At 43.0% G+C, this 23,329-nt stretch overlaps 1 protein-coding gene across 1 annotated transcript in view; it reads right to left on the bottom strand.

Moving 5' to 3' along the window:
• The window catches only part of ASAH1 (N-acylsphingosine amidohydrolase 1), a 215,134-nt gene that overhangs the window by 102,895 nt on the left and 88,910 nt on the right, over positions 1-23,329 (bottom strand). Inside the window, exons 7-10 of the mRNA XM_078678102.1 lie at positions 21,813-21,858; positions 13,979-14,123; positions 1,811-1,865; positions 1,554-1,635 (exon numbers count right to left, since the gene is read on the bottom strand). Coding sequence (XP_078534228.1) covers positions 1,554-1,635; positions 1,811-1,865; positions 13,979-14,123; positions 21,813-21,858 — 328 coding nt within the window. The remainder of the gene's footprint in view (positions 1-1,553; positions 1,636-1,810; positions 1,866-13,978; positions 14,124-21,812; positions 21,859-23,329) is intronic.

Raw genomic sequence — 23,329 nt, 5'->3', positions numbered from 1 at the left:
GTGAGACCTATTTCACTTCAAAGAAGCGGCCACCATTGTCCAGGGCTGCTTGAAAGTGAAAGCGAGGAAAGCACGCCGTGCCTGCACTAGGAGAAACCCATTAAAGAAAAGCGTGCTTACAGACCAACTAACACATATGTGTCGCAACAGATATAAAAGGGCCAGTCGACATGGGAGGTTACAAATTCAGAGAAGGCAGTAGGGACCAAGGAGGGACTAACTAGCCTAATAACAACTTGCAAACCTGGGTTTATGAAGGACAATGACAGAAGCCAATGAAAAATATGAATATACAATCCAATACTGCATGCCTTGCAGCAGCGCATGCGCTGCCCAGGCTTGACCTAAAAAACTGGCCTCCCGCCACCCTCCCCTCCCCAAAGACTTGCACTCTCGTCTCCATGGAGCAGAGAGCAATAGAGGTGTCATGCGGATAGTCTCTTTGACAGCCTCGTCAAGACAGCTTTGAAAACCCTGTCAGTGTGGGTCTGCGGAGAGTTGACACATGAGAGGAGCAGCAGGAAACAACTTTTGCTTCCCACTGCACGGATGTGGTAGCAGTGGATTTCAATCTGGTGTTCATCCTACATACATAACATTCTTATAATAACAACTGAACAAATCTACACACACCATAAACTTGTTTGCTTTATCAGAAACTGTCATGAAGATCACCACACAAGTTTCAGGGTCCCAGAGTGACACGGGGATAAAGTGCACTCAATCAAAATCACAGACGAGTCATGGGGTAATTAAACTGGAAACCAAGAACTAGTGGCTCCTGATACCAAGCCTTAACCTACAGTAGCCTCTATATTTGCTATGTGGTGTCATCATTTCAGCGCAGCAGTGCACACATGTCAGCAGATGACTTTAAAATGGCAGCTACGGAATGATTTAAGTGCATGACAATTATTCTGGAAACTCCATTTAACAGGAAGAGTCCAAGCACCTAGAGCAGAGCTCCATTTTAAATACTTTAGCACAGCTCCTGCATCATCCTGCTTTTTCCTGTGATTGCATTCCATGTTTAACCTCATATCTACCTTTCTAGGGCATACAGACATGGAGAAAGGACTGTGATCGGGTGTTATGGAATGGACTCATGGGAGTTGTAGTCCATTCAAAGCGTATTGGAACCCGTTTGAACTGTTATATTTGAATATTCCATGGAAAGAAAATATTGTGGTTTGATTTTTTCGCTGCTGTGGAGAAATTGTTTAATTAAAGTGAGGAAAGATAAGCATAATCCTAGTCTCCGTGTCCTTAATAGAATTGAAACTTACCGTCACATAGCCAGGCAAATTTTGATTCTACGACTCTGAAAGGAACCAAGGTGTGAGACGGATGTTGAAGAAGGAGTAAAAGATGGACAGAAGTATGTTTTTAGTTTTGAGTTCAGTTAGTTAAAGAAGGAGAAAGCACTGGTTTAGATCTCTCACAAGCAATGCAGTGCTAATAATTCATAGGCATTGGATTGATTTAAATTTCAAGGTTTAAACTGTGAATAAAAGAGGCAAAAGACCAGGCCTAACGCCACCCTATCCCCTTACCTTGTAGCGTTCTCCAGCACCGATCTGGTTAGAAAGCTCATCCACATGCCATCCCTTTTTCCGACAATCCACTCCAGAATTCCTACAAGCATGACAAAGAAAGGGATTACTTTTACACAGAAGAACCAAATCAATGTTACAATAAACCTAACACTTGTGAGGTACAATAGGTTGCTCTTAAATGTTGTTAATAATTATTATTCCATGTAGGTGGAGGTTTGACTTTTTCAATAAGCAATGATAAACAGTCTACTCACCAATATAACCACCATCAAGGCTGAAACGCTCATTCATCGTGAGAGTGAACGTCTCCTGTTAACAATATAAAGAAGATATACATAACTAATCGATGTAATTACATTAATGTTGCACTAAATTTAAGCCTAGTTGCGTCTCTGACGAATTCACTTTTTATGTAATCCCGGCAAAGGCACATTACACTATCATCATAAGAAATGTGAATATAAAGGTTAATTCTACACATTTAGCATTATTGCTGCTTTACGTTAAGGAAAAATATGTTTTAACTTACAGTTCCACCATGAAGGAAACAAGCACTGACAACGTAAATAAAGCAAGCTTTTATATAGTGCACACACAGATACACAATATACACTCAAACCTGCATGGGTGCAGCCCAACCGATAGACACAAATAGAAACGCACCTATAAATAGCCATATACACACAAAAAGACACGTTCATGCCTATAAAGATCAACATACTGTCAGTAACATGTGGGCGCACACCACCACACGTACAACAATCCATCCTCACACAGAGGAGACATAAGCGATCAACAGCCATACAAAGAAAACTGTCCAGACAGATTCACACACACATGTGTGTTTGTAGCTGAACAAATATATGGATGATGTGGGGATCCGTAGATGCATGGTATAGGTGCAAAGCTGAATCAATTAATGCAAGGGTACTGGATGATGGACTGGTAAAAGTGAATAGATACACAAATGTATGGATACATGGATGGCGATAGATGAAGGCATAGGTGCATAGCTATGGGTGGATGAATAGAGAAGGTAATACAATGACAATGTAATGTGTGTGAGCATTTTTCCCCTGAATAATATATATTTTTTAGTTACAGCCATATGCAGCACAAACATTCAGGCAGCGTATATTGTAAGAAATGATTGCAACAAACTCGGTGGGCCGCTTAACAATGTAACTTATTCTAAGCAGAGACATGACATTATAAAGATATGCACATGTGCTAGGAAAGGGGGAACCCTTCGACTGTACAGTTTATAATATTAACTTTAAAGAATGACCGGAAGCACGAATTTCGTTGCGCGCACTGCATCACCAAACTGTGATGCAGTGTGCGCAACGAAATTCCTTTTATTTATTTAAATGTTTACTTACCTGTAAAACTCCGTAATCCATACATTATTTCCCCCCACCCTGCCCCTCCTCCTGCCCACGTCACCGCCCTACAGAAACACCTACTGCCGACCGCTACTGCATACAAGTACACAACAGTCCCTTTTGTACATGCCTAGGTTGTCACTAAACATCTTTAAGCACTATTATGTATCATTCGCTCTATGTGCACAAGGGATAGTTCCATAGGAGTCTGGGACATCATTCAGTATCTATGAACCAGAGAACGGGTGTGTGTGTGGGGGGGAGGGGGTCAGGGAGCGGGGGGAGTTGGTTATCTTTATATTTCTTACTTAATGTAGACTAGATTTGATGTGACAATGTACAGTTTATTCTTGCTTATGCCACAACTGTTATCTACATCATATGCTATTTTCATGTACTCTGTGCTTATCCTACATTGCTTAAGTTCTGTGCTGACCGGTTCACTGCTCCTTTTTAATTCCTGTGAAACTGGATAGGTATATCTTATATGCGCGTGCTATTTTGCCTTTTGCTGCTGCCATGAGTGAGGCACAGTTATTATTGACACTGATAATTGCCTTTTGTATGTTGTTCTATATTGCAAAATTAATAAAAATATGTTTAAAAAACAGAACAAAAAAAAAAAAAAAAAGATCAGGACCCTTTTGCTCAGTCACTTGTGTTCCTTGCTCTAAGGGAAATATACAGAGAATACACAGTGGAACATTTTCAATATATTTATTGAACCAACGTTATTCTTGTATAAAATACATGTGCTGCGATTATCAGTAGACACAAGCAGATGAAAGTGATTACAGGCATCAAAAGAGTAAATAGCAGGTACAGTTCTACGATGGTGCTAAAACAGTATATATATATATATATATATATATATATATATATATATATATATATATATATATATATATATATATATATATATATATACAGGCATATAAAAGGGTGCAGTAATCAGGCGTCCTCCTACTAAGCCACCCCTACTCTGTGTATGTCTAGAGTGTGTGTAGGTGTAGAGCCAAGAATTCCCCGTAGGGATGATCCAACCCCATTACCTGGCGGGAGAGAATGTAGGACCCCGTCCTGGTCACGAACTGGACATCCCTCAAGGAGATGTCAGACCACTGTGTGGTGAAGTCTCAGTATGCTGGGACCCTCAGTGTCAGGTGAAGTGCCTCCTCTGCTAATTCTACGAGAGGCTTATTACTTATAATAAAAAGCATCCTTACAATGTACGTATAGATTAGCAAGGTTATGAATATGTAGATAGCCCTGTCGCCCAATGGATGAAGAAAGACTGACATTTGTGTGTAAAGCCCTTGTACTTGGTGTTCGAGGCATTGTGATAATTTTATGCGTAGCCAGATGTATAAACAGAAGTAGTTTCAGAGAAACTAATCCAACATTGTCACACACGCAAATATGTGCTAAAGGTCATAGCAGTAATGTTATTGTGAAGAGAGAGGACAATGTAAGTAAATCTGCAGCTAAGTTACATGGGCCTAAGACGGGCACATAATTCTGCATTAATGTTGTAACCTAAAATTGGGAGCTGTGAGGACACTTACTATATCGTCATGCCATATTCTAATGGTGAAATGGCATAACTCAATTATTCAGTAGTAACAACTTAATTCTAGGGCAACAGACAATGATAAACCAGAATAAGTTGATAAACCAGAATAAGTAACAACTTAATTCTAGGGCACATACAATGATAAACAAGAATAAAACACATACCAAACCCACATCATCTACGTCTTTCCTCTCAAGAGACAATATGAAGTCTGGAAAATAACCAAATCTCTCTATAGCCAGGATTAAATCTCAGAAACCAGTTTTTGACCACAGGAATCTAGCAGAAAAAGAAAACATTATACTAATAAGACAGACTAAAGGTATGTGCGATGCCCTGCGCAACAGGTGCACAGTTAGCATTCTGTTTGGGAAAGACAGTAAAGGGCATCAGTTGTGGTTCTCTGATGGAGTATTTTGGTTGAGCTCAAACCCCTTTTTACCTATGTCTCTGTGTTGGGCCCTTTTTAGGTCAAGTATCAGCGCGCAAGCGCTGTCTGCAAGACCTGCTGTAACCTCTCTATACTGAGTTTAATCCCGCCTTCTGCTTTAATTGGTTCACTTCTGCATCAATTACATTTCCTGGCTCCTTGTTGGTGACGCTCCAATACTTTACTTCAGTTTATTTTTTAGTTCAGGAGCACCGGCCAACTACAGTTTCCTTATGCTGTAGTTGTGTATTACGTTCTTTGGGGAATACTCGTTTTTAAATCATGCTAATGTTACTGTGTGGTTGTTCCCATTGCAAGCATCGGGAAGATAAGGGGCTCTTGCCAAGGTTTTATCTCCTCCCATCAGCACTTCTTATTCGTTTGGCACCGGCATAACGCAGACAACAATAAAGATGCCCACGATTAAAGTCCGCGTGCTACGTGTCTCCATTCCAGTCGGAGCTTCTGACGCAGCAGTTTACACACACACACAAGCCAGAAAGGGAAACCTTAAGGTCGTAAGTAAAACAAACCATGAGGCTGAGGAACGGGGCTGCCGCCTTTTCGCAGGCTTACACGCTCTGCCAATAAACCCGCTGACAGCTCTTCAGACCACTGCTGATTTATTTCCGCCTGTTCTATGCTTCTCTTCACATCACGCCGCCTGCTCTCCCTATTGTTGCTTTTCTGTTCTGTGAGAGAAGATGGGTGTGCACCAGCCGTGTGATCTGCGCGCCTCGTTGTGTGTGGTGTGGTTGGGTTGTCATGGAAGTCACGTGGCTGAGTATTGCTCAGAATACTGGCGATAGGTACAGGGATGTACCTATCAACAGTTCATTAGGTGTAGTGATACCGTGGCCCATGCACCGCACTACAGTTATATCTATGTATGCTACCAAACCAGAGGACGAGGCTCTATTTCATTTGCCTGAGTTAGGGTGCATGAGGAGGTGCCATTGGGCAGCAGCCTGAATCAATTTCTGTTGAGCTTACTGTTTTAGCATAATCAATTGTATGCTGATTTTAATACTATTGAGGCCGCCATGTTCATAACTTTTATGTGCCTGGGCGCCGTGCACCGAGCACGGCGCCGACTTTTACATTTATAAAAGCATGGTTTGCATGTGAAGCAATTGCATCAAGATTTGTTTTTTCCCCGACCAATGTTTTCAGCTCCTTTCCATTTCCACTCCTCTCGGCAGATTGCGCACACTCCTTGTAACCAGCACTTCCGGCACCACTGCTTTCCCCTGTAATCAAGAATTGTTGTGTTTGCTGTGCGTTGGACAATTGCTGACACCTCCACCTCTCCAGTGAAGGTGATCTCTTTTAATCCCTTTGCCCCGCCCCCTGCACTCTTTGAATGAAAATAATTCACAGATTCTAGATGCTTGGCTTGCCCTGGATCTGCCTTCTGCACGGTATTTCACTGACCCGAGGTCAGTGGCTTGATACTTCATTTGCATGTTATAATGAAGTGACTGGTAGCCTTTAGTACTTTCAAAAGTAGTGAACTGGAAATAAAACGAAACGTGTAATCTCTGGAGCGCTTTCTGGCTTTGGTTACAAACCAGAATACATGTGGATAATTGACGTGTACACCGATCTTGAAATCTTGTTAAGCAGTTGCTCCCTTATACGTTAAACATTCGGGCGCATTGTTGATTCAATTAATGCTCCCAGTTCAACGCCAATGTTATTCTTGCAGTTGTGATTGAGCATTCACTGCTGTGTGTGTGATTTATTCACTGCCGTATGTGTGATTTAATGTGGCACTCTATCGTAGATATAATTCGAGCTTCATATCTGCTGAGTACTGCCGTTGCACACTGGAGAAAATGTCAACCCGCCATCTAAGAATAACAATGACCTTTTACCATCTTCCCCATATTGTAGCTCTTAAGACTGCTCACTATGTTCCTCGCTGTAACTCTTCCTGTTAAAATACAACCACCATGGCTTCAGCCTTGTCACGAGCTCCAGACCAGTGTCATTGTTTCAAATTTATGGTATTCTGCAAGTAGTCCTGTTCTGCAGAAACCACACTTGCGTTCAAAGTAATAGCCACTGGCAGCTGAACTGCTCAGGCAATTAGGCTGTTAGTTCGTACCATGGGTTAATTCCCCAGTTGGTAATAATGTTTTAATGTAGTGTATAATATGCAGTGCAGCCTGGCAAATGCCTCCTTTTCTCCCCACAATAATGCCCCATTATTATTTCTGCAAGCAACCGATCACTACAAAAAGTCTCTAAATACCTGTGTATTATCTTAGCCATAGTAGTACTGTGTAAAAGACTCACTTTGACAAGTAATCAGCCACTATTACACGTCGGCTTTGGTTACGTAGGACTGATGACCAACTGACTTGCCTCTTACTTCACTAATGCCATTGTTGTTAGGGTGGGGAAGACATAAATGGTGTGAAGTTAATATTTGGCAATCATTATTTTTAGTAAATGTTTTTCAATGCAGAGATCTGATGCACTAAGGTAAGATGCTTTTGCTATACACTTGCTTGAATTTTGAAATCTTTACCATATTTTTGCATGTTTGTTGCATAATTTCTTTAAAAATAAAGGGCGTTTACAAATGTAGGGTGTCAACCCACCTTCTTTGCTTTGTTTCCTTTTAATTCAGTTAACCAGAAAATACTTGGCCAAATAAGAGCTTGTCAGGGCTAAGTCAAATCAACAGCCCATGGGGCCGCATGAAACATCAGGAGGGCCATACTTTGAGTACCCAAACCCTAAACAAGCTCCTTATAGCAAAAATGTGGATATTATCTAATAGTAATGTTTTGGAAAATACATGTAGCCTTTCATCCTCATGTGCATCACCCTCTACCTATTACGGAGACCATAGAATAAAATTAGGAGTGTTTAAAAGTAGCAGTAGGGTACCTGAACCACAAATGCATTTCTTAACTTGTAGGTGATAATTTTTATGTAGTGCTTCATGCTATACTTTAAGTGTTATAAAGAACAATTGGTATTTCTACCCAAAGTTACTTACTGATCTTTGAATGATGCTTGATTTGGCCTTGCTTGATGGGGTTTAGATTCTTGCACTGCACCTTTCTATAAGAAGCATGTAACTAACTCAGCTATCCTCACCAGATATCTTTTTACTCTTTTTTTTTTAAATGGGTACTCACCAGCTCCTGATTTTAGAGTAGAATTGCTGTTGAACATGCCCAAACACACTCGCAGGTTTTGTTTTGATGTATTGCTGAGGCCAACACAGCTTGTGATAAGCACTTGAGCGCTATGTTTGGGCTTATGGTTGGGCCCGCATGCATCAATTTTAATCCCGACTTGCCCACATAACAACTGTTATCAGAAGCTTCTTATTTCCTGTGCCTCTGTTCTCCAAAAAAATGCAGCCTAGCTAGCAGCACTTAGAAAAGCCTTCCTTCCCCAAAAGCTTCTTTACTTAGGGTACTATCTGTGAGAAAGTGCCTTCTTTCTGCATGGTTGCCCTCACTTTTTGCTGAATTGCTGATGTGCTTTGACTGAGTGTGCCCTGGGCTCCTGATATTCAGGTACCCAGGGCCAATGTTCTTTCCCTAAAACTGCACTGAAGCCTAACCCCAAATGGCATCTCTTGCCGCAGATCAGCCCCTGGTAAATGGTACCACAGGTACCCAGGGCACTGTGACCAGAGAAGGCCTCTAAGGGCTGCAGCCCTTATTGCGCCACCCTTAGAGGTCCTGTACCATTACACTCACACACTGCCTTTGCAGGCTGCGTGTCTTGGTGCAGAACAAAGTAAAGAGTCGACATGGCACACATCTCTGTGTGCCATGCCTGCAACCCACTGCCCTGGCATAGGTCAGTCACGCCTCTAGCTCGGTGCACTATACTAGTGGTGAGGGTACAGGTGCAAGGTGCATGAGCCCTGTACCCCTACAGTGTCTAAGTCCATTCTTAGACATTGTAAGTGCAGTGCTGCCATTAAGAGTAGATGGTGCTGGGAGTTTGTCATTAGAACTCCATAGCACCATAATGGCTATACTGAAAACTGCGAAGTTTGGTGTCAAACTTCTCAGCACATTAAACCCACACTGATGCCAGTGTGGGATTTAATGAAAAATGCACACAGAGGGCATCTTAGAGATGCCCCCTGAAAACGAACCTACCACTAGTGTCCAGGCTGAGTGGCTGCCACCACCAGACGTTTCTGGACCCCTGGGTCGAGAGCCTACTGCTCTCTGGGGCCTGAAACAATGCACATACAGGGACGAGGTGCCAAACCTCCTCCCCCAGGATAGGCAGGGTTCACGAAGGGGAAGCTTCAAAGGCTTGCCACATCTGTGAGCTTCCCCAGGTCACTTGCTGCTCCCAGCAACTGGTCCCCACTGGTTCTGACCCCCACTGTTGGCGGTAGAACCGGCGGGAAAAGCAAGTGAGGAAGAGAGGTGTGCCTACCTCCACCAAGTCCACCCCTCAGGTGGGTGAGGCGAGGTGAAGCACAACTCTCAGTCCCCCCACCCCATCTTGAAGATGGGGGGACTCAGCCAACCAGGGACAGGCTCATGCCTTCCTCCCATTGGAGGGTGGCATAAAAGGGAATGCCCCCATCCCAGGAAAGGGACCCATTGGTCCCTGCCTTTTACCTACCTGTAACACCCATAAATAAAGTATTTAGGGTCACCCCTGAACCTGGAGTAAGGGGGGGGGGGGGAGAGAGACTTGGCCCCAGTCCTACCGGCCTGTTTCCCCCTCGAACCTGCTCCTGCGAAATCCCGGAGTGTCCCGCAGCCAGCAACCTCAAAAACCCCGGCGGACCTGCCTGCCTTCATGCACAAAGACTTTGTCTCCCGTGAACACCGGATTTGATCATCTGCAACCTCTGGCTGGACACCCCGGATCCACCCTACTCTGCACCCACCGTCCACGGCCCGAGCTTGAGTGGGCAAACACCACGAGGAGGCCACCCCGGCTATCCTGACCCAAGATCTGGCGACCCCTGACCTGCTTCAAGCCTCCAGCTGACGCCTGCAGCCGAAATCCAGAAGGCCCCCCTAACCGCGACCAGGAGCTGGTAAGAAGATCTGACCCCAAAAGGCACCCCTGCACCCGACGCCCCACGGCCTTGTGTGCCCAAACCAATGGTGCCTAACCAACCCCTAACTTACCAACTTACCTCTCGAAGTGGTGGTCGCACCACAGAAGGCCTTCGTCCCCGAGGCTGCAATGCCTTTGCAAACCGGAGGTTCCCCATTGAAACCAACAGGGCGCCCAACGCCGAAACAGCACCCTGCACCCGGCCGCCCTAGTGCCACTGAGGGTGCACCTTTGGTGCTACTTTGTTTCCCCATTTGCCCTGAGCTAAAGTCCAGGAGCTTTGCTCGCACAATCAAGAGGCCTGCTAGCCAGCAGCCACCAACCAGAGGCCCACTATTTCCCATTGGATAACATTGGGCCTCAGCACTCTGCACCCAGCCGCCCTAGTGCCACTGAGGGTGGAATGAGAGTGCATCCTTGACCCTGGGGGAATCCTTGTTCAAACCCCAGAGGTTCAACTCCAAAGACTGATTACTTACCTGGTAACCGTTAACTTATTTTCTCTCCATAGGAACCTATTGACTGTTTTTCTCTGAAAAAAATTATGTGTGGAGTTGATTTGTATGGAAACCTGAAAAATAACAACTGAGCAAAACTGACTTTACTTACCTTTTCTCTAGGAAATGTCCCCGTGTGATATCTAGGCATATCACACAGTAGAAAAAGTAATCTCTAAAGTAATCTCAAAAGTAACGTAAAAGTAACGTAAAAGTAACGTACCTATAATTTTCATTGCAAAATCGATACATAGTATATGTGCAGCATTTCACAGTATTGCATTACCAGTAATTCAAACTGTAACAATTTCAAAGTACATTTACAACTGCATTTCAAACTGTATATTTACTGCAAAGTATTTATCAACATACCTGTGCCAGTCTTGCTTTATTCTACGAAATAAAATAACTAACAGAATATTTTTATACAAAAACAATTGGTCTGAAGTTCAGTCTTTGAATGTGTGAATTCATTTGCTGACTGAGTGTGTACAACAAATGCCTAACACTGTCCTCTGATACTGCGTTACTGCTCGACCACACTACCACAAATAGAGAGTGGGGTGCTATCTAACTTTACCTCTGCCTACCTTTGGGGATCCACTGGACTCTGCACACTATACCTCAATTTGGTATAGTATATTCAGAGCCAGCATCCTACACTATCGAAGCCCCGTTGCTCCACTTATGTTTTTTTACTCCAAGTAACTTTTTGCACTCTGTAAAAAGATAGATTTGAAGTTACTCTTTCACAAAGTATTTTCATGATTGCATCTCATTTGTTAGAGTGGATAAGATCATGTGCACACAGAATGATATTAAAAGGTCATCTGATGGTTTGGGTGTTGATGCTTTGAACAACTTTAAATGTGTTCCATGCTGAAAAACAAGTTTCCACATTTTTTTTATTTGAAGTAGCTTTTTCTAGCCTCCCCACAGTTAACTAATCAGTTCTCTCTATTCTGTTTAAAGTCACATGGGTTTTGTCAATTCTTTGTGTCGGTTTTGTGATTGAGAGTGGGGTTGAGCATTGGACCTAGTACATCTTCCTGTCTGCAGCGAGCGTCTTTCCACTGGCCATGCGCTCCTGCAGGTTCTTTTTTTTGTTTACATTTTGCCACCCACTCTCAAGAGTGCATGGCACTCTACAGTCAGGCTTCCTCTCTCATGTTGCTTGTACCCCCATCCTCCAGCAGGGTGCAGTGTCACTTAGCCTAAAAAAGAAAAAAACCTCATGACCTGTTCACCACAGGGTGTGTGATAGTGCTTTTTTTCTTTTTCTTTACCTTAAGCGGTGTTGTACAGCAGCCCACTCTGCATTAACTTAAAAAACATTGACAAAGCCGATAGATCTTGCATAGGCAAAACCCATTGGCTTTGTAAACGTGACCATGCCAGTTGCTATGCAGCTTGTTGCTAACTAGCGTAGGTTGTAAACTCATATAGTGTAATAGCTTCTAGAGCTCCCGCTCCACTGGGTTCTCTAGGACCCACTTACAGTTTACTGGTTACTGATGTGAAGCTGCTGTTGTGGTAACTAACTCTGGGCAAAGCACTACGCTCGCGTAGTTTGCGAAGTTTGCGCAACTTTGCACTACGCGAACTGCACGTAGCACAGTGCGAACAAGCGTAGCGTAGTGAAGTGCAGCGGTCATTTTTTGCTTGCTCGCGGTCCTCAACGTCAAGTTGGCGACCGCGAGCAAGCAAAATGACATCCTTGCGAGACTTTTTCCTTGTTCGCAATCAGCAACTTCAAGTTGGCGATCGCGAGCATGGAAAATAAACCTCCCGGCGAGATTCTCAATGCAGGGAGGTCAGGTTTCTCATTGCGAGTGGTCACGCATGCTCGCGACCGCTCGCGATGAGAAACTATCAGTCCGCCTTGAGAAAGCTGCAGCTCGAGTAAAAATCTACTGGAGCGGCAGAAAAGTACAGCTTGTCCGCACTGTGCAATCATTGAAAACGACATCTTGCACAGTGCGAACATGCTACTACGCAGTTCACATAGTGCGAAGTGCACTTTGCGTAGCTTCGCCTAGCGCTACTTCGCGAACTACGCCCACCCCTAGAGGTAACTAATAAACCACCATATCACTTGCCTGTCGGTGTACAATAAATAAAAGGCCTTGTCATTTACAATGCCAATAGCTCAAACGCTCGCAAATGCGAGACCTATTGCATTGCAAATGCTTGTCTGATACTGACCTCCCGGTAGGATTGAGGGATGATTACTAGTGGGAGGGGCCATGGCACAATAAAAAAACTGTAATCAGACAGAAATCTGTGCTTGGCTTTGAGTCTTCGGTCTCCTGCGTCCATGCCCCCTTGCTATTTTCTGAGTCTACACCTTGGAGGGTGACGATCTAGTTCTTTTTTTCTGGTCCGCTTCCCTATTTCTGGATATCCTGTGGTTTCCGCTGCAGTCTCGTTCGTGGCTCGGTGCGGGAATCATACAGGGCTTTTTAGTCTCGTTCCTTTCTGCTGCCCACCCAGAGTGTCTTGCTGTCGTGCCCTTCCTCTGATTTACTTTGGTTCTGGCAGGGTATATCGGCATTGTGTTTTTCAGCTGCACTGCCTACCAGCCAACAGCACTTAGCACACTAGGATGAATCGCAGGTTGTAGTGGAATTCTCCCTTCTCGTGCTGAATAGATTTCCTTTCTTTGGACCCCTGAATTTCTACGAGAGAGAACATGAAGGTCAGTGCACTGACTAATTTAGTTTATGGACCTTGTGGGAGCGCATATGTGACTATGGGGTCTTTCTAATTCTTGGTTTGTGTAGTCACATTATACTTCTTAGAGGAGCCTTATGTTGTCTGATTCCTTTATTTCCCGAATATTGGCAGCTAACCTTTTACAGAGAGGACGGGTGGGGTTAACTTTCCTCCCAATGACACCTTCTGGAGTCTTTATAGTTGGTGAGTTTTGAGAGGGATCTAACACAGAGATAAAGTCAGTGTGGGTGGGTCTAAGCAGGCATACTTGTATATACTAATTGCCATTTTTTGCTGTTGTCTCTTTATTGATAGTATCTGCCAAAGGGGATTCCCTGAACAACCTTGTGCTAGGTGTGACAGCGTCATCATCCAGTGTGGTTCTCCGATCACCTCCTACTTTATCCCGAAGGGTGGTTAACCGCCACAACGTATGTTTTTTCTATAATAGTGGGTTGGAGCCGATTCTCGGGGAGATTGGTTGGGTCAGCTTCACTCCCGCAATTGTGGATACTCAGGTTAGTGGATCCTTGACGGTATGCCTTATAAAGATAGAATACATTTGATATCAACAGTCACTGCAAATTTAAGACTGGAGCAAAAGGTACTATTCTTTATTAACTATATGTTTTTTTTTTTTAACAATTTGCCTCTTTCAGAATATTGTATTAAGAGCCCTGGTATCTGCATAGTGATACATTCCAGCGGACACAGAGATCAACAGTAGGGTAATATATTTAAAAATAAACACTCACTGGTTTGATTCCAGTTAGCATGCCAACATATCCAGCGAAGTTTGTGGATAAGAAAACAGATTTATTGTTCCTCTGGAAATCCAAATTCACTACCATTGGCCTCAGGAGCTCAGTAATTGTCCACGAATTATTTTTGATATCCCATCTGTGTAAATAAAAATGATTACAGATCACGTTATGAAAATCTTCCTTCTGAAATTCAGATGTACAATGTATGTATCAAAATAGAATAAACTAAGGGGGGGAAAGGTAAATGGGTGTGCTATAAACACCACTCAAGCAATCTTACTGTTTGGTAATTTGGTAGCAACAATGATTTAATGACTGGAAGTTTGTGGATAAAGTTAATATTTAGGCAGGTATCAGCCTAAGATAACACATGTTTAGGACAACCCCTACGATAGTTTAAGACAGACAGTGGCACACAGAAGACCAAGACGTTTACCACGGACTACATCATACTTACATGGTAAAGGGACTCAATGAAACAGACAAAGCATAACTAAACACAAGACACAACACACCTTATACACTTTCCATTTTTACAAATAACTGTCACATTTTACATATATCACCACATCATCCTCAAAGTAAGCATACATACCCATGCTCAGACACCACACTCTGGCTAACAAAATGAAGCACTCATCAGACCAACATGACGAACACGGACTCAGGTGAAAACAATAGTTGGACACTCCATGCCATCATAAGATATAGGATCATGGGTGCATTTAGCATACATCTACTCACTAACAACAACATTTTACTGTGATTCTGAGCAAGTGCACGGAAACAAATTAGACCATGCACACAACAGCAAGATGGAGAGAATTTACAAAGAAACAAACATCCAGCAAGCCAAACACATGCACAGCCAAACATTCTCACACATCTACACATGGCAACACCATCTACCCAATCCATCAGCACAGGGCAAACCTTGCACTATCCCTACTCAAACACTCTCCCAGATACACAAAGTGCACATCATTTCCCACTCAAACAGAATAACAGAATAAATACTCCAAGCTACACAGCCTCTAACACAAACACAGACAACGGTTGCCCAGAACAATTTACAACCACAAAACCTGTAGAAATCAGCACCATTCTTCTTTGTGAAGTGTTTAATTTCATGATCAACATTTTACTCTCATGTTTGTGGTGTTGTTTCACTTCGGCTTAGGTTATGTATTCCTTCTTGAAATGGTTAGGAGGCACTGGCCCACTACTCCTCATAAGAGACTTTGCCAGTTACTATCGTTATTTGCACCAGTCTTTTCAGAATGGGGATAGTGGGAATTTGGGGGCAAAGAGGCACAGCATGCCATAGGTTCATGTTATGCTCAAGTTATGCTGTGTGAAAACTCATGTAGGTGCATGGTATATTGAAGCCAAAATGAACAGGTGACTATATTGTACGGGCGGCATGGGGAACTGAAAGTCTGTGGTGAATACAATTATTCACACGAGGGACACATCTCAATACTTCACCTGAAATTAACAAAAACTATTTATTGTGGCAGTAATTTAGAAACGTGTAACTGGTATAAAATTGTCCACTGCTGCAATCCCTTTAACCCTCACATACCAGATCTGAACCCCCACACTGCACTAATAGGTTAAAAGCACTATAAATTAAAGATGGGATGTGGCTCCAGACCTCATTATGCAGAACCAGTTTGGGGTGGTTCTCTTTCAGCTGACTTTGCCAGACTGCTCTCCAAACATAGTTTCTGCGGACAGTGCTTGTTCTTGTAGCAGGTAGAACTGGACCTGGCTACAAGCAGGAGTGCTCAAATATGAGCACGTGTGTGATCTTGGCACCTGGCTGTCATCAGTCATCCTGAAGCAGTAAACAGGGACCGACAAAAGGGCAGACCGGGCTCAAAGATTCCGTGCTGAGCAACAGAAACTGCAGTTCCAACCCTCATGGTTACCATCCATCATGCCAGTGCTCAGGAAATAGTAGTCAGCTGTCTTTTACTAAAACAGTCTTAATGGAATTTCTAACAATAGGTCTGCCTCCATCCTCCACCCTTCATTTTCTGGGTCTCCTCCCTTCAACCGCAGTAGTGGAGGCAATACACTGTTACTGTCTGGGGAAACACCATCATCTTCCATCTTGAGCCATGTTAAATGTGGGGCATCCAAATGGATCCCACTGGCCTCAGTACACATGTACATGTATAGACATACACAGTCTTGCTACCATAAATGTGTCACATGCTGACAATAACAGCACACACATCTGACCAGCACAATGTTGGTGCCAGATTCTGGGTTTCACATAAAAGCTGAAATTTACACAACAGGGATCTGTAGACCATGTTATTCCTGTCACCCTGTCACAAACAAAAGGCCTGGCTACACTCTAGATTCATGAAACACAATAAGGACCCACCTCTGTTTTATGTGATACACCCAGGAAAGGGCCAGTAGTCCACCGTCTCCCAAGAAGGCACACTTGGTGCATCCCTCCAGGTCAAACTACAGGCCCTGAACCTTGCTTTTTCAGGTATAGGTCTAGGCCTCCGTGCATGCTAGACAGAGTGATGCCACGGCAAAATAATAATCAGGATGCCAGTTTCACATACAGTTGGGGATTCGGGTAGAGGGACATCGCCATATACCATGTAAAGGACATTATTGTCCCCACAGGATGTCACCAAAATAAGGCACTGCCAATGTAGACAAGTCCTCAATTGAGCCCTTATTTATAGCTATAATTGGAGGCCTTCTCAAAGAAACCTTGGTTTGTTCTAGGGAAAACGGTGCTCACTACAGAGAAAATACACTAAAATCTATCTTTAGTGGCATGTCTGAACTTGCCAGGAGCTGGGTAGACAGACACACTATCTTTCCCTACAACAGAAAATGTGGTTGATGAGGGCACTGAAGCACTGATCACATGGAGATAAAACGATGGCCCCAAGATTAAACACTGGTCTGCTGGGGAAGCTGAGATCAGGTCCAGCTTCTTCCCAAAGATCATTAACTTTCATGAACCTAAGACGTTCCCATAAAAGTATACTGTATATTTGATTTTGTAATAAAAACTGTGAGCCAAACTTTAAAGGTGACCATCAGAAGACATCCACTCTGTTTGCATTGCTTCCCCCGTATGTTCTTTCATATTGTTATTATTACAAGGTTGCTGCTTCTTACCAGCGTAATCAAAAGCTCTTAATTTTGCCCTGCCCCACTGTTCCAGCCATTACTTTACACAAACACTCCCTGAACAGATCAGCTGTCCTTGCAGAAGCAAAGGTCTAGAGATAGCCTGGCAGAGGAAAAGACAGTTCACCATGTTCTAGGGTAAATGCCATACCTAAAATAGCACTATCTCTTTTGTAAATAACGCTCCTTTTCTAATTTCCCACCCTCAAATTGAATGCTATCTCAAAAAGCCTCTTCAATATTCCTAAAGCCCTACATGAAAAACTGACAAGGACTTAAAACATTGGCCCCAACTAATTAGCACACCTAACCCCCTAACATTCTACAAAGAAAATGGAGCAAATGTGTGGAATGGTTTTTTGACAGCAAAAGATTCATCCCAGTAATCAACAATATCAATAAACACTAGATTAACCAATCACCTCTGGTTCCAGAGCAAAGAAGTGGAGACATTCTCATGTGACTAGAACAGTATGTCAAAGGGCTAGTGTTCCACACCACGTTGCATCTTTACCTAGCAATGTAAGCATATTGGCATAACGCTTTGATGGAACCATCGTACATCCCAAAGCTCTGGCTTACACCTCATGCATATATTATCATAGCAATGAACCATTACTCGTTTAAGGTATATAGAAGTTGTCAAACCCCTTTACAACTTCGCACACCTTTCAAATCATAAGAGACAAACATCTGCTGCAACCTGAAGCTACACTACAAGTTAATGTCCATCTTCTAATATACATTGGTAAACACCTCATCAATTATACATAATAAATGTGAATCCACATTTAACCCCTTAAGTGCTTCTGTCGGCCGTTGGACGTCGCGAGCACTACCTTCGTAGTGCTGCGCACGTCCAACGGCCGACGCGGCCCCGCCCGTTTTTGAGGAAGTGCCGCACTGCCGTTGAATCGCGGCCGTGGCCAACGGGTTAAGCAACCTTCTATTGAACATATCTTAAATAAAACCTAATTCTCCTAAGCATGGCAAGTGGTAGGGGCGAACAAAATCAACAGAATTATATATCCATATTGAGCACAACGCCACATCAGGTCACAATCCCAAAATAACGTATCAGTACCTATGAAGTTCATTCAAAAAACACTTCAGGTTGCGCAGCAGCCATCTAAATCAGCCAGCGGCCTAGGGGACTCCCATGTAAAACAGCTTTCATTGTTAATTTGAGGATTGAACCCCTAAATAGGAACTACTGAACCCAAAATTGTTAGGATGGAACTGCAGAAAGAGAATATTTATGTATTCCCCTCCCAGTTTAATGCTTGCTGTCCAAAAAAAGGAAACTGAAATGAGTCAGAATTCAGTTTTCCTGTCCACTGTCGAAAGGAGGACTGAAAACACTGCCTTGTGTTGCCAAGGGCCCTATTTTGTTTGATTACCTTTGTACCAAAAACCTTGAACCACAATGGCTGGAACAGGATTTAGTTCAGCAGATACATCACAAAGCCAGTACACAGCGAGCGGTCTGTCAGGGCACTTTAAGATTAGGAAGTTCACTTTCTCTCCATAATGCAGCCCTTACCCGCGCTTACTGCATAAACGGCACATGCTACACCCCCAAAAGCAATGAGGTGTGCGACTGCCTCCAACCACAAACACATGCTGCATTTTCTAACAAGAGTTAAAAAATAATATCCCTTTGAGAGCCATTACCCACACACTTTCAAACATGGTAAGGGTTATGTTGGGTCACCAACGTTTACGTAGCCAAAGCATCCTGACAAATCACACTAAGAGAAGCCACTACGACTGACTACAGAGCCTAGCCTATGCATCCTGTACACCTCCATAGAGCACCTCGCTGCCGGAAATTCAAAGTGTGCTCTCAAAAACCCTCAGCTGTACAATAAATAGCTCCTACTAGCACCAGTGTGGGTCTCAATAAGTATTGGTCTCTTAAGCTCCTGCAACAGCCTCATGGGACACTCCTGCGAGAGCTTTAAAGAAAACGGTGTGCTGCTCGACACATCATACACAGGTTTGCAACACTGGGATGGAAGACTTGACATTAGCAGCGTCATACTGATGTTCCCTTCTCACATATAGCTGCAGCTTCTAACATCAGCTTTTCTCCTTACTTCCACCATCAACTACTGCCTGGTTACTTGCGCGGTATATTGGTTTAAGCAGCAATGGAAGCATTATGCTGCTCTCTGGTGCTCCAGGTATTCCTTGGCACAGGTGGGAGCCAGATAACTGTCATAAGTTGCTTTGACTCTTCATTTGCCCACTCGACTCTCCAGCCTCATTTCACCTCTTGCGTTCTCCCTCCTCACCAATTGTAAAGTTAGTATCTGTACATTGAACGGACGATAGGAGGATTGTGAATAAAGTCTAAGGCAATCTGTCCTTCAGGTCATTAGGCAGACATCAGTTTAGGGTACTTGTACAGACCTACCCCTTGCACTATATTATTAACAGGCCCCATGATGTAGACACCATAATCACAGTGCACATTGAAACAAATAGTGACGTAAGCGAAGTCCCACTGAATACATATGAAACACTGTTCTTCAGTATGGACTGTACTGAAATTCAGACCAACACCTGATTTATTTAGTTTCTTCTTATCCTTAAGAAAGACGATTGTGCCAAAAAACACTTACTTATAACTGGTCCACGGTAGAGACTCAAATTCAAAACAGAATAATAGTTCTCAAGCACGCTCTTCAGATGTACAACATTAGAAGAGTCTTGCTGCGCTACTAAAAAATAGACATAGCTTTCTTTTTTATTTCCAAACTTAATTTCTATAATTATTGAGAATACATACAGACCCATATGAGCATCCCACACCCCTCAAGGAGGGAAAAGGGAATCGACATTACTTCATTTCTTGAAATTCAATACTGAAATTAAAAGGTTAGGTTTTTTCTCTTATCAATCTAAGGAACATACTCAAATAAGTGCCACAACACATTGAGATGTATACGCCCAGTCTGCCAGTCAATAACATCATGTATATAGAAACAGGGCACAAGTTGACAGTACACGCAGGTAGACGGCGTTTAACCACTATTTTCATACAGTGGACGCCGTCTACCCTGCCAAGAGTTTGTGCCCAACAGAAATATGATAAACTTGTCCCGGTGTAATTTTCAGATTTTTGCATTATTAAAGTTTGAGCTATTGGCATTGCTAAATAATGCAACACCAATAGCTCAAACTTTAAAGTAATGTGACCCTGAATGATGTGCCCACTGTATTGAATACTCCTGTACTTGCATACTGTTGTGTGAACTCACCTTCGACTTAATGCCAATAAAAAAATTGTTTCCCAAAAACAAGGAGAGTAAATATGATGTGCTTGAAATAAATAGGTACGAGGGAAACCCTTTTTTTGCAGAGGGACAGCATAAATCCACTAGAGACTCGGGTACTTCGACGAAAAAAGAACTTGGGGTAGGGGGCTGCCCACCATGGTATTGGCCATACCTGACTTAACAAGCATTTGCAATGTAACAGGTCTCGCATTTACGTGAGTTTTAGCTATTGGCATTGTAAATTAAATTGCTTTTATTTATGTTTTGTTTTTTTGAAACATAAATAAAACGCATTGTCATTTACAATGCCAACAGCTTAAACTCTTGTAAATGCGAGACATATTGCATTGCAAATGCTTGTTTGTGGATGCAACTGAAAAAAACCTAAGACAGGACTTGACCACAGTTGTTAGATTTACTACCCATGCTCAGTTTTTATGTTACCCACTCTATACCTTCTGTAATGCAGATGTTTTTTGCTTTGCGCTCCACCTATGTAACCAGTGTCGAGAACATCTTACACCACTGATACTTTTGCAGAACCCACTTCTGCCAGGATACGTAAAAGGCATGCTTTATTAATTTCTCAAAATATCTGCTTTTTTATGAATAGATATATCCATGAAGATTTTGTTCTAAGATCACTAAAACCATCTATGTATACCTCTTTTAAACAAACCTGGCATAAAAAAGTCCTTATCTTTAATAACTCTCCAGACATTGGATAAAATAATTGAGAAAATGATAGTGGCACAGTTAGAGTAATGTGAAACCTACATCTCTGTATCTCTCTTGAAGATGGCTTTCTTCCTGGGACATACTGTCCTAGTGTACTTTTGAGAGGATACCGTAAGCCAGTAGTGCAGCTTCCTCAGAATTAAAGACTATTGAAAAGCAAACCTCTTCCAAGGAAAAAATAATACCATTTAAGCCAATTTTGTGAGCTGTAGGCACATAAGTAGGACTGGTTATTTCCCTGTTGTACTAGATTTAATAATAAAGCTGGAGTACACTGTTTACTGGTGTGGACATCGCTTTTAATTCGGATGACTATGCAGCCATTTGTAGAGTGTGTGAGATGAAACAGCAAGGTGGATTTAAAGTCAGATAAATAATTTCAAAAGTAGGATTTCTTACAATAGGTAGACCAGTCACACAGCAGCAATATACCATCAAATGACAGTGTAGTTTAACTCACGGGCAGGGGAAGTCTAAACGTGCACAGTCCTGTACAGATGAGCTGTTAAACCTCATCGACTGGAACACCATCTCACAGTGATAGATGGCAGTGCATAGTGCCTAGATGAAATGGTACTAGAAATATGCATTGGGAGACGTAAGGGCTACACAGAGAAGTTCATACTCACCCAAGAAATAGCCCAAAGTCAAGGTTTCTTGCATGCAATAACTTGCCTGGCGATATAAAAGAAAGACGTATTGGTTAACCATCATATGTATTGACCTACAACGTATATTTAATGGATGTAATGCATTCAAACTAACATGGAACACCTCTTTCTTTGCTAATTTTCCAAGTGACCGGTCTAATATGCAATTAGCGCAATCTACTTTGAAAATAATATCTCAGAAAGGCGTCATTTACAAACATGCACTAAATTACCACAAACAGATAGCCAAGGAGACAGAACATGTTATGCTTTATAAGGTACCATTTGACAACATGTATTTGTACCTTGTATTACAATATACCTTCCTACACAACCAAGTAGTTACTTGAAGATTCATTTTCGTAATTATTTTTATTAACTGAAACCAAGAGAAGAATCACAACTGATAGAGTCCCTGTAGAGTAAGATGCGCGCAAGAGCTACTGCTCATTCACCTTTCTTGTGCAGTTCCCAGGAATTGCAGAAGCACTAATTCCCACACCAGCAAAGCAGATCAGTTAATCAGCACAGAACGCCAGCCATGGTGCTGAGTTCCTGCAATGTTCCATGACTGCTGGGTCTGCACACCACAGTACAGAGAAAGAATGCCCTTTAAAGCAACAGGACTGGTGATTTTACAGCGGATGCTTACTAAACACATGCATCTTTCTTTTTAGTTCTCTGGCTTTAAAGATAAACTATCTGCAACACTTGGTAAGACTAACTTCCAGGGAAAACATTCTGCTTTTATACTGTGCCCGCACACACCCAAGTTTCTCATTCACAACATTATAATTGCCTTTCGTCCACAGCTCACCACCTTCTGCAGCTGGAACATTTACAAAGCTTCCATCAGTCACTCTCCCCACTAACTCCAAGGGGTTGACAACCACAATCATCTTGGTGCATGTGTATCTTGTTTGGGGGGAATTTGGAGTTTGAGAGACTGTTTTCCAAACAAGACTATTTTAAGAATGTCTTTTTTGGTATACTGTAGTGGAGTGGGTGTAGCGGGCCGGAAAAGCAGGCGAGGAGGCCGTATGTAATGGGCAATAGTTTGCTTTTATTACGGCTGTACAGTACTGAGAGCTCCAAGAGGCGGAAGATGTAGCTCCAGGCGATGGTCTCTGGGTCGGTGCTTCTCTTGGTACTCGGCGTCCAGCGATGGTCCGGGGAAGGTTCCGGTGACGGGGAGGCTCCCAGGAGGACCGGAAGAGAGGAAAAACAAGGGACCGTTAGTCCTATCCAGCAAGTACCGAGACTCAACTGTTTACCGACACCCGGGTTGTGCAGGACGGGGCGGAAAGCGACAGTGCGGGAAGGAAGGTACCGGGAGGACGGAATACAGGTCGGGAAGATAGAGAGGGTGCTGGGGTGGGGCGTGAGAGGGACGGAAGGGGTCTTCGAGTGAAGTGCTGTATACTTATAATACAGTGCAGGGGCGGTGAGACTATGGAGAGAGGGGATATGTACAGGGACTTTAACACGGACTCCTA

This window comes from Lissotriton helveticus, chromosome 2_2 (assembly GCF_964261635.1).
Source record: "Lissotriton helveticus chromosome 2_2, aLisHel1.1, whole genome shotgun sequence".
Lineage (NCBI taxonomy): Eukaryota > Metazoa > Chordata > Amphibia > Caudata > Salamandridae > Lissotriton > Lissotriton helveticus.
The sequence above is the reverse complement of the archived record's forward strand: the minus strand, read 5'-3'. Positions and strand labels throughout refer to the sequence as shown.